We start from the raw sequence: 12,797 nt of genomic DNA, 5'->3' as shown, positions 1-12,797 counted from the left end.
TATCATTCCAACTGGTAAACATAACTCATCTCAAGGTAGTTAGAAAGTTGGCTCATGTTTTCCCCTGTTTTCTCAGAATGCCTCCCATATTAAACCCAGGCCACAGTTCACGTTCACCGAAAGCCACTTGAAAAGCTGATGTACAAAGGTCACTTAAAAGCAAAATTATATGAATATGTCTAAAGGTTGTCACAGTTGTAGAATGAAGTGGTTACTTAAAATGGCTCATTTGTTTGAATGGTCATAACATAGTCTTTATTCTTCATGCTGTTCTTCCCACTTGTATTTCTTCCATTCCAGTTTGCTCTGCTGTGCTTCACATCTCTAACAATACAGTCAGACTGCTTCCTCCCATTGCTTCTCATTGCCTCAGCTCCTCATTTTGCTTCCAGTTTGTGCTGGGGCAGCACATGGTGCTCTCAGTCCTGGTGCCAAGTGTCCTAGCATCCCCTTATTCCATACAGCAGCTCGTTCATCAGCTTTATGACATCTCACTTTATGTGTATTTACATACAAAAATGTTTCAGTTTTCAGATGAGACCACTGCTTTTAGTTAGCAGAAACATCTGAATGGATTAAAAATATCTAGAAAAAAAGTAAAAATGCAACATTTGGTTGCATTTGAAGAGATTGGCATAGATTATTGCTTACAGTTGGAGTATTAGAAGGCCAGAAAGCACTCAGATCTGATGAGCAATATTTCTGTGTTAAAGAAGCCCAGAGCTGTCATGCTTGGCTGCTGTAGCATCCTCCTTCCTTCAGCTCAAAAGCAGGATGTGTGTTTTGGTATTGCATTGTAGCTGTTGTGTGCTTCCTAGAGATGGCACTCAGTATATGTCATCTGGAGGAAATTCCAGACTGCTCTCACGTACTCTGTGCCTTGAAGCAGTACAGCCCTTGAATGTATAAGGAAAGCCTCCATTAAATGGCAAACAAAATTATTTGCAGTATGCAAACACCAGTAATAAGTTATTCAATCTGAGCTGAATAGCAACTTCATTTCAGAAAAGCTCTATTTCCCTCTGTTTAATACAATATGTTCCAGTGCTCTGCTCTGCTAATTATTTTATGTCCTTTCCTTTTGGGTAGACATTGATGAATGCAGCATCATCCCAGGAATCTGTGAAGGTGGTGAATGCTCTAACACCATGGGAAGTTATATCTGCATCTGCCCACGGGGTTTTGTTTCATCCACGGATGGCTCCCGCTGTATTGGTAGGTATTCCACCCTGTAGGCTTTTAGAGCTCTCAGGGTTATTAAGGCAATTTATACACAGCAGCAGAGGAACTTCTGTCCCAACCATCTAGCATTCCTGCCCCACCCCAGGACCTCATTATGTGCTAACTCACTAGTATCTCCGATCCAGCTACCTAAAATTCATAATGTCCTCCTCTGATGATGATTGCCACTGCAACCATTTTGATGTAGATTGTAGATACCTCTGTGTCAACTGTATTGTAGCCTGAGAGCTCCTGCATGAGATCTGGAGCTTAGAAGAAAAGCAATCAATATCTCTCTGTTGTCTAGGTAAGCATAGGAAATGTTAATTATATTTGTTTCTTAACCTGCCTGTGATGAAATCAAAAGCTAAGCTCACTTTGCTTCTAAAGGAGCACACAGTTATCCTTACTTGGTATTTCAAATTCCATCTCACATAGGTAAATTTAACCTTTAGAGACGAATGTAAGGCAGATATATAAACTCAGAAGGCATTAAGTGGTATATACTGAGGTGCCACTGATTTGGCTGGAACAGATAATAAAACAAACCAAACATTAAATTTCAGTAGATTGCAGCTTTTACAGGACAATTTATTTAAAACCTGATTCTATATGATAAAAAAAGATGTATGCTTATTTTCACATGTGGTAAATTCTTTTATATAGCTGCATGTGTCGAATATATGGTAAAAACCATTTAGGTAAATTAACTAAAAACACTGCATACCATGTGTAAAAAACATTAACAGTTGATAATAATAAGTGCCTTTTATAGATCTCATGTGGTTCTTCTTATTTCAGACATCTAAAACCACTTTGTTCTCATGCTGGGAAAGGGATGGGAATTCTGAAGGGATTTCTGAATTACAGATAAATTATGTAAGCCAGTAGCAACACAAGACCTACAAGTGATTTCACATGGATAATTTTTTGCACAACGTGCCAGTTTTTGTTATCCAGGTTTATCTGAGGAGTGCCAAACTTCAAATATGTTGTGGCTAGCCTCAGGAATATTGAGAACCTGTGATTTCCAACATGATAAAAATTTCTATGGATTTTGGTGTGGTTTATAATCTGGTTTCTGAAGTCAGTTCCCAACATCAATTGCACACTAATCCCATGCCCTGGTCTGCTAAGGCAGGCCTTATGTCACAGTGTCTCCTTCCATTAAATGAACATGTGTCTGAAAGTTCTTGTGTTCTCAAGTGTTTGTAGTATTGGAGTATAATTTGTATATTCTAGAAATATACGAAGTTTACTTAGGAGAAAAGTGAAGAATGTAATCCTTATGAATACAAATTATTTTGTTCTTCCCAGTTTAAGATAAAAATTTGCTTTTAACCAAAATACCAGGATGTGCTCAGTTATTGTAATTAGTACCATATCTTTCCAAATTCATTAAGCTTTTCCCATAGTCAGGAGCATGACAAAAAAAGATCTAGGATATGCCCATGAAGGAACTAAAATATAATAAACACTGATGTATTTATATAGAGGAGTTTATACATGGCACTACTAAAAATACTGTTGTACATTCAGTCTACTGAGCAGAGCAGACTGGATAGCATTTCTTCAGTTGTATACATCTACACCAAGGACAAATTCATTAGATGTTGCAGTTGTTACATGAAATGTCTGTTTTGGCCATAGTAGGCTTTTTATGTATTTGTATCTAGTTTCTATTTGTATTGCTTTCTATCTTTTGTATCATCCATATTTCCTGTTAGCCTGAGCGTGTTGGATTAATGTAAGACTAGTGTCACTGCAAATATGTGATCCTGCAGTAAACCAAATATGGAATACATTGGTGCTTATCACCTCAGATATATTATTGGGTGTGTTTGGGATTATTTTTGGGTTTGTTTTGGGGTTTGGTGGTGGGTTTGTTTTTTTTTTTTTTGTAATAGAACTTTTTATACAATTTAGTCTTTAGATTAATTAAATAAGGGAAAGTAATTCTGAGAGAATGTTACCATTTTTGGTTTTCTTTTTAAATTAACTTCCAGATCAAAGGGCAAGTACATGTTTCTCCAACATAGTGAATGGCCGCTGTGCACAGGAGCTTCCCGGTAGGTTCACCAAAAGGCAGTGCTGCTGTGAGTCTGGCCGGTGCTGGGCCATCGGGTCTGTTCCAGAGATGTGTCCTGTCAGAGGGTCTGGTGAGTGGCTTGTTGTTGGTTGGTTTATTTTCCTCTTCTTGCTGTCCATTCTAGTTGAGATGGAGGTCACTTGCATATTTTAAACTACTTTAAAATGTAGGCTAAGGGGAAAAAGAAAGTCAGGAATTACTTTATTATTCATTCTTGTGTTTTTAATACTGACGTTTCCATCTGTGAAACATTTTTTTTTTCTGGTCCATGATTGTTTGGGACTAGTTTTTTTAACGTCGTTTTGTTGACTTTGGAAACAGTTCTTGGCAAATGGGAAAGATTTTGTGGTCAAGCTCAAAGAGGAAATGACTCTGAGGGTCCATAGTTCATTTTGATTTAAAGGAACAGCTTTAAATTAAACCCGTTAAATTTTGGGTTACTTTGAACTAGAAATGCGTCAGTATTTCATTTATGCTTTTAACTCTGCTCATGGAAGAATAGTCCACATCCCTAGTGAAATGTATTTTTGGTTTATCTGTATCAAGATCTCTGAGTGGCCAGGGAGTTACAGTGCTGCTGGCAACATATCAACAAAAAGGTTTCCACAAATAGTTGTAAACTGCAGTATTTCCTTTTATTATTTCTAGTGTCCTTCCTTAAATAACACCTGTCACAATCGTGGGATCTGTCTGAGATTAGGAGTGGGAGAGAGAACACGTAACATGAAAGAAATGAGACGTCGGTGTTCTGGATTTTGTAGCGTACAAAGATCTGTATCTTCCTTATAAGCTGACTCCGAAGGCTTGATTTACTTTCGCTTCTCTGTATTTTCCTGTTTAATAGATGAACACCGCAGACTTTGTGTGGATGGCACTCCTGCTGGAGGTGGTTCCAGAGGTGGTGGGACAGGAGGAAACGGGTTCCTTCCTGGTGGCAATGGCCATGGCTATGGCCCAGGAGGAGCAGGATTCATTCCCATCCCTGGAAGCAATGGTTTCTCCCCAGGTGTAGGTGGAGCAGGGGTAGGGACAGGTGGTCAAAGTCCCACTGGAAGTGGCCCAATAATTACAGGGCTAAGTAAGTACTTGTATTGTTGTGCCTGTTTCTCTCTTTTTTTATTCCTTCTATTTTTACTTTTTTTTTCTGCTTAGTTTTTATTCTGGAAATGATATCATGTTTAAAGACATAAAAACGTCTTTGTATTCAAGCACATTTAAGAAACCTCAGTTGATACATTAGGAAGTTCAGGAGCCCATTTTTAACAAGAGTTCAGATGTAGAGATTTTTTCCTTCAGTTATAGAGTCCTTGAGCTTTTGCTCTCCCTGCTGATCTGTCTTGGTCAACACTAATAAAACTGCAAATTTCTACATGTTTTCAGAAAACCACCAGGGCTTAAAATAAACTGTTCTCTTTACTTGTTCTTCCAAATGTAAAATTCAGCAATTCCGCAGGAACACTGCCTTGACTGAAAGCCCAAGATGAATAATATTCAGATGAAAGTCTCATTTTTGTAAAGTTGCTTGTAACATGTGTAAGCTCATCTCTAGGATCAAAACCATGAAGTTAATAAAATGCAAAAAGTATTACTAAGACAGGTCAACCAAAAATAGTAAACATATAGGAACAGGCTGCTTTAACTTTCAGCCAAATTGTGGTTTATTCATGAGGCCACTGACAATCTCATCAGGCTATATACATAGATCATAATTAAGACTGTCTAATGTGGTTTTTGTTTCTGAGAGCTACTTGTCTTTGTTAGTTTACTGTCATGTCAACAGATAGTGCTTGGAAGAAATACTGGCTTTGATGTATGTATTTAGGCACCTGACAACATACTTTCTGAAGCCAAGTATAATCGTCATATTTACTTCTATTTGAAAATCTGAATATTTGTCTCATTATTTTTTTTTATTAGCAATACTCAATCAGACAATAGACATCTGTAAGCACCATCCCAACCTTTGTTTAAATGGACGTTGTATACCAACCCTTTCCAGTTATCGATGTGAGTGCAACATGGGATATAAGCAGGATGCAAACGGGGATTGTATTGGTAAGCACACATTTCTAAAATCCATTTTTTACTTTTAAAATGCTAATATTTTTCTGCATTAAATCTGGTTAAAAAAAAAAAATGTTATTTTTCCCCATATATAAATTGATTTTAATGATACTGCTCCTGTGAAAGAGCATGCAAAGACCATGATATTGCTTCATTAGACTAATTTAAAATCTTCATGAGAGGTACCTGTTTCCTTAAAAAAAATTTTTAACTGCAAATATTGGTATTAAGTTTTCCTGTACTGATGGGTATTTAACGTTTTTGTCTTCACATTCGGTAAAGTAAGTTCTGTTCCGTATTCTCTTTTGTTATGCTCACATAGCTCCATTTTTGCTACAGGTGTTAGTGTTGAGTTATGGTCAAGATAACAAAGGGTAGAATTTATGCTTTACCTACTTGTAAGGATGAATGACAGTTTGAACGATACAAAAACATGTTAAAATGCATTAATTAACTTTTGGTTATATTTGCATTTCATATTAAAATATTGAATGATAATTTTTTATAGCAAGAGCTGAATTTGGGATTCTGCACTCCTATTAAGTTACTGTGGACTCTTTATTAAGTTACTGTGTACTCTTGCAGTGTCAAAGGCTTAGCAGGTATTTCGGGGAAAATACAAAATTTGTGGTTTCCTGTAGGGCATCTGTGTGGAACAGAATCCTATATGCAGGATACAGCTTAGTAAACATATGGGATCCTGAATAGAAAGGTCTGGCTATATTTCTGATTGAACATTTGCTTACTGATTCTTTATAAAGAGATTTGAGATCTGTGAATCAAAAATATTATACAGGGGCTTGTTAGTGATAGGCTTTTTTCACTGAAACTGTGCTTTTAGAATCAATTTCCAGCATGCCTGTGGATTGCAGGAAAATATAGAAAAGAAGGACCACAGAAAATTGCAGCTACATGAAACCTTAAAAGGTCTTTTAATCCAAGACAATGCAGTTCATGGTATCTAAGTGAGAATAGTACAGGCAAATTTTGACATACATTCATCAGAATGGGTATCAACCAGAAGTTGAGCTAGAAACACTGCATGTCTGAGTTGCAAATTCTTCTACCTCCCTCTGAATTGCAAACTCCGTGTCAGGACCTGCCTGGCTTGGCACCCTGCCTTCTGGAAAAGTGAAATGCAACAACTGTTTAATAGTACTTTTCCTTTGATGTCCCTGTTTCTTACCACGTTTAACATCTCTGGTTTTCTTTTTCAAACTGACTTGATATACTGCACCTGAAAGTTTGCAAGTCCCCTTAGCCAGGCCATTCTCTTGCACCAGGGAGGTCAGTTATAGCTACATCATTCCTGAAAATTGTTTGTATGCCCTCTCTTTAAGAAAAGTCGCTTGATGGACATTCCACCACTTCCACAGCAGTTCCAGCGCTCCAAACTTCCAGAAAGTTTTCAGAATGTCTAATCTAATTTAAACACTATTTTGCAAAAAATTGCAGCTTATAATTACTTTTCTTGTCCGCAGTATATAAGGAAAGCAGTTTAGTACATTTGCCTTTGCATTTTTCTGTACTTGAGGACTGTTAGAGTTCCTCTCCTAAGTTGTCCTCTATGATATAGCAACCCCAGCTTTTTTTTTGTGTTTGTTTGGGTGAGAGTTTTTTGTACCTGTGATCTCTGGCTGGGAAAATTAAGACGCTTGGTCTCTTACTGCATCCTTGGGCCTCAGGAGCTATAAGTGCATTGTAAGTGGGGAGTGGGAGTGCTACTATAAATCTGTCTTGCGTGGCTATTCTTTCTTTACAGTGTATGGAAAGCCCTGGCACTTTGGTTACCAGCACTAAATTTTACATCATTGAAGTCAATATTTTTGACAATGGTGGATCTTGATTTCTGACAAACTGTCTTGAAATGTGCTGAGCATCTTCTGAAAGCTGACATATTGAACTAATGTTTCTTGATGAGATCTAGTTCACAGCTTGTATTCATGTTCTTTGTTACTTGGGTGGGAAAGTTGAAAATACCATCTCAAGCACACAGATGTTTGTTATCTATTTGATAACACAATATATTTATTACATTTTTATTATTTTTGCTTTCTAGGTTCAAATGAAGAAATAAAGATGAGTAATGATAAAAATCTGAATATATGGTTGTTACAAAGCTAGCAACTGAAAAAAGTGGAAGGCCTTTCTAAACAGTAATTTTTGATGCAACCATCCTGTGTTCGAATAATTAAAAAGCAGTAATAAATAACATAGTGGTAGAGCATGATTATAATAAATGCTTGCTCATGCTTATAAAGAATTATTCTGCATGAAGAAATATACTGAAAGAGCACATAGCTATAAAAAATAAGCCTGTATACCATGGAAAGGGAAAGTGTCACATGTCCCTAAAATAATTTCATCTTAAGACAAATCTGAGCTACTTCGTGCTTCATATCATCAGATAGCATAAAGGTGGCCTGTGATTAAGTAGCAGTTCACTGTGGCATATGAGATTTAAATGCTATTAAACTCACAAAGCCCTTTTTTTTTATTTGTGAGGCATGGGAAATAAATGGCAAAAAAGGTAAAAATTAGTATGGTTTGATACTATTACAAGCATTTGCTTATTGATCAAATGCATATATTGATAATGTGGCATATATAAGTTAAGAGTCTAGGAAAAAATGAACCGTGGAAAATAAAGTCAAACCAAAGCAACTATTGATGCAGGTGGTGAAGTTAACCCCTAAATAAGAGGTAACTCCAGATTAAATACTAGGACTTAATAATGCTAGGAAATTTCAGGCAAATAGATAAACCAAAGGCCTCACATGAACTTAGGTAACCTTTTAGACTGCTGCTTTTAGTGAACACCAGTTTCAGTAACAACTGCCACGATAGAAATTGTGCCTTTGGCTCCTTTTTGGTTTTCCAATCTAAATAACCAGGTATTAGTGTACTAATTTCATCTGAGAGTGGTTTTTGGGATTAGTTGAGACGAGGATTTAAACTCTGTTGTTGAGCCTATTGTGAAACGCTCCATTTGCTCAGTCTTGGTGCCCCTTTATTAGTTAGGTTGCAGCAAACAAAGCTATATGAATTTATTTTAAACTTTTTTATTTTTCAATTCTCATTGAAGAAATCGTGCATGAAAAAATTAAGTAGGACAACCATCTGTGGTTTAAAAGGCCAATCAGGTTTACATGTCTGGGTGCTGAAGTTGATTGACAGAAGGCTAGAATGTGTTCTTAACAGCTCGCTGGCATTCTGTCCCTTTCTCTTCTGTGGGGTCACCCTGTAGGCCACCAGCCTTGCTGTTCAGTTTCCACTCCAGGCTTGTGATAATAGTGAATTTCAATCTGATTTTCAGTTTGAGGTTAAAGGGCCTGAAAATTGTGACACTATATTGATAGCTGCAGGTAAGGGAGAAGACTGGCTTGGCTGAATAGGGAGCTTTGACTGGAACTCAAGAAAAAAAGGAGAGCTCACCATCTTTGGAAGAAGGGGCAGGTGACTCGGGAGGACTACAAGGATGTTGTGAGGTTATGCAGGGAAAAGTTTAGGAAGGCAAAGGCCCAGCTGGAACTTAAACTGGCCGCCACCGTTAAAGCTAACAAAAAGTGTTTTTATAAATGCATCAGTGACAAAAGGAGGGCCAGGGAGAATCTCCCTCCTTTGCTGGATGCAGAAGGTAACCTTGCCACAAAAGATGAGGAGAAGGCTGAGGTACTTAATGCTTTCTTTGCCTCAGTCTTTAATAGTCAGACTGGTCATCCTCGGGGTTGTCAGGCCCCTCTGCTGGGAAATTGAGATAGTACACGGAAGGAAGTCCCAGTTGTTCATGAGGTGGCAGTCATCGACCTGCTCCTTCACCTGGGTGTTCACAAGTCCATGGGGTTGGATGGGATCCACCCAAGGATACTGAGGGAGCTGGCAGAGGAGCTCGCCAAGCCACTGTCCACCGTTTATCAGCAGTCCTGGTCGACCGGGGAGGTCCCAGATGACTGGAAACTAGTGCATGTGACGCCCCTCTACAAGAAGGGTCAGAAGGAGGACCCCGGGAACTACAGGCCTGTCAGCCTGACCTTGGTGCTGGGAAAGGTCATGGAGCAGATCCTCTTGAATGCCATTATGCGGCACATGCGGGACACCCAGCGGATCGGGCTCAGCCAGCATGGGTTTATGAAAGGGAGGTCCTGCCTCACTAACCTGGTCTCCTTCTATGATAAGGTGACCCACTTAGTGGATGAGAGGAAGGCTGCGGACATTGTCTACTTGGACTTTAGTAAGGCCTTTGACACTGTCTCCCACAGCATTCTCCTGGAGAAGCTCGCTGCTCACGACTTGGACAAGAGCACTCTGTGCTTCGTTAAAAACTGGCTGGACGGCCGAGCCCAGAGAGTGGTGGTGAATGGAGTCAAATCCAGCTGGCGGCCGGTCATGAGTGGTGTTCCCCAGGGCTCCGTGTTGGGGCCAGTCCTGTTCAATATCTTCATTGATGATCTGGATGAGGGGATTGAGTGCACCCTCAGTAAGTTTGCAGGTGACACCAAGCTGGGTGGAAGTGTCAATCTGCTGGAGGGCAGGAAGGTTCTACAGAGGGACCTGGACAGGCTGGATCGTTGGGACAGAGCCAACGGTATGAGATTCAACACGGCCAAGGGCCGGGTCCTGCACTTGGGTCACAACAACCCCATGCAACGCTACAGGCTTGGGGAGGAGTGGCTGGAGAGCTGCCTGGAGGAGAAGGACCTGGGGGTGCTGGTTGACAGCTGGATGAACATGAGCCGGCAGTGTGCCCAGGTGGCCAAGAAGGCCAGCAGCATCCTGGCGGGTATCAGGATTAGTGTGGCCAGCAGGAGCATGGAGGTGACAGTGCCCCTGTACTCGGCACTCATGAGGTTGTGCCTTGAATAATGTGTTCAGTTTTGGGCCCCTCACTACAAGAAGGACATCGAGGTGCTGGAGCGTGTCCAGAGAAGGGCAACAAAGCTGGTGAAGGGTCTGGAGAACAAGTCTTCTGAGGAGCGGCTGAGGGAATTGGGGTTGTTTAGTCTGGAGAAGAGGAGGCCGAGGGGAGACCTTTTCGCTCTCTACAACTACCTGAAAGGAGGTTGTAGCAAGGCGGGGGTCGGTCTCTTCTCCCTAGTAACAAGCAATAGGACAAGAGGAAATGGCCTCAAGGTGCGCCAGGGGAAATTTAGGCTGGACATTAGGAAAAACTTCTCCACCGAAAGAGTTGTCAGGCATTGGAACAGGCTGCTCAGGGAGGTGGTGGAGTCTCCATCCCTGGAGGTATTTAAAAGAAGGGTAGATGTGGTGCTTGAGGATATGATTTAGTGGTGGACTTGGCAGTGATAGGTTAGTGGTTGGACTCGAGGATCTTAAGGGTCTTTTCCAACCTTAACAATTCTATGATTCTATGCTTCTATTAAAAAAAAAATGTTGACCTGTTCCCTGTTGACACAGGGAAAAGGAGTATTCACTTGGGGAACTTGGTCTAGGCTTGGTAATGCACGCTTCAGCATGAAACAGTAGTCTTAAAACTGAGTCAAACTGATGCACAACACGGCTTTATTTCACTCTTATTTTCTAATTGTATTATAAACAAGTAGCCAGAGTATCTTAAGTGCTGAACTGAATCGGTGATTTGCGAATGGTAGTTGCTATAAATCACACAGAAAGTTGTCTTGGAAATTGTAGGCGGGAACTTAGCTGCATGGAATTTCTGTGTATACTAATACATATTAAATGAAATTAAAGGCTTGCATGAATCCAACTTAGATACTCTTCTCATTACTGAAATAACAGTCTTGGAGCATTGGGAACAGTTACATTTCACTGCATGGGGTAAGGTTAATGGTACATAAATGAACACTGCTTCCATGCTGCTCTATCCCTCTGGCTGCCTACTCCCCAGGCAATAAATTAAGAAGGCAGAAATCACTAGGTATTTATGCATAGAGTTAAAGAAAAGTCTTATTTCAAAATTTTATCATGCCAAATCAAAGAATAATGGTGTTACATACTGCCCTCTGACCTAAACTTCTGTTATGCCACTGTCATGATCAAACACGGCTGATGGATCGAGGACCATAACTGCCTAAGTGATCTGACACTGAAAGGTCTGTCCCTTTACCCAGACTGATAGAAGCTGTAATATTACTACATTCCTTTATTTCATTCCGTTTATAAAACCTCTGGATAAAACTGTAGAGACATTGAAAGTGGCAGCAATCCTGTAGCTGTGCTGTGTTGAATTTTAGTTGTTTTGCGAATACAGATCTCCCTATTTTAAATTTTGTAATATATCTTAGACTCATCACAGTAAGTCTTAAGGGGGTTTTGGAAGTTCCATACTGTGTCTAGTGAAATTCTGACAAGTGTTACAGATGAAACACTGAAAAGTGGAGATAAGTGTGATGCAAGTGGTGAAAGAGAAATATTTGACACTGAAGAGGGGTGTGCTGGAAGACAGAATAAATGGGTTAAGTATCTCTGTCTCAGATGTTTCCTGTTTATACTGCTGGAATATGCATGCTTGCAATGCAAACTCAAAGCCAACAACTCCTTTATATGAACATATATTTACCATTTCCCTCTTTATCAAGAGCTTATAAAAATAAGAGCATCTTAAGATGCATATTTTATATGGAAATCATCTGATACATATGGCTTTGGAAGGATTTTCTAAGCTTAAGTCAGCTATTTCACAGAGGAAGGCTGCATTCCTGCTGTACAATTTATAAATCAATTTATAGTGAGATCCATTTCTAGCATGAACATATTTTCTTTAACAGATGAAGCAAGTTGATGTTTATAATACAGTCAGTCATAAATGTCATTCTCTGTAGGAAAACTAAACAACATAGATGAGTACCATATCTAGTATTTATAAGCTCCCCCTGTCCTCCCCTATACTAAAGCAAGATAAATGCACAATAAAGTAATTTGAATTAAGACCTTTGACAAAACATTCATGTGAAAATGGGATCTAGCATTTGACATTTTGTTAGTAGCTGAGGACTTTGTTCTGAAGGAATTATGTGTGATCCTCCTTGACACCCCCACCCCATATCAGCTGAGCACTGAGGAAAAAATACCCATTTAACACTCACGAGAAAGAGCATCCCCACTGTATAGATGCAGGAGAGCAGGGAACTACTATAATTACACAGAAATCTACTGCAGTATAAAGATAGAGTTACCGTTTTCTTCATTGTATTTAACACTCTGAATTTCTCTTTTCTTTATCCTGCTTCATTCTTGTGGTTTTACTGGAGTGGTGCTATCAGCTGCTATGCAAATGTGAATGAGCTAAATATGCGTAAGAGGAGGTATTTGATTCTTCCATTTGCTTTGCCTTTATTCATTTAACTGTTTACCCAAAATGGTCTAATTATTTCTAAGCACCAAGAGTGCCATAAACCAGCTCATTAAATCAGTGATTTGGGTAAACCCAGATCTCTTTGATATG

At 39.4% G+C, this 12,797-nt stretch overlaps 1 protein-coding gene across 1 annotated transcript in view; it reads left to right on the top strand.

Moving 5' to 3' along the window:
• Positions 1-12,797, top strand: part of FBN2 (fibrillin 2) — a 185,643-nt gene that overhangs the window by 66,580 nt on the left and 106,266 nt on the right. Inside the window, exons 8-11 of the mRNA XM_075078460.1 lie at positions 1,090-1,215; positions 3,228-3,380; positions 4,155-4,388; positions 5,228-5,365. Coding sequence (XP_074934561.1) covers positions 1,090-1,215; positions 3,228-3,380; positions 4,155-4,388; positions 5,228-5,365 — 651 coding nt within the window. The remainder of the gene's footprint in view (positions 1-1,089; positions 1,216-3,227; positions 3,381-4,154; positions 4,389-5,227; positions 5,366-12,797) is intronic.

Source organism: Phalacrocorax aristotelis, chromosome Z (assembly GCF_949628215.1).
Source record: "Phalacrocorax aristotelis chromosome Z, bGulAri2.1, whole genome shotgun sequence".
Classification (NCBI taxonomy): Eukaryota; Metazoa; Chordata; class Aves; order Suliformes; family Phalacrocoracidae; genus Phalacrocorax; species Phalacrocorax aristotelis.
Note: the sequence above shows the minus strand (reverse complement) of the source record. Positions and strands in the feature narration are given on the sequence as shown.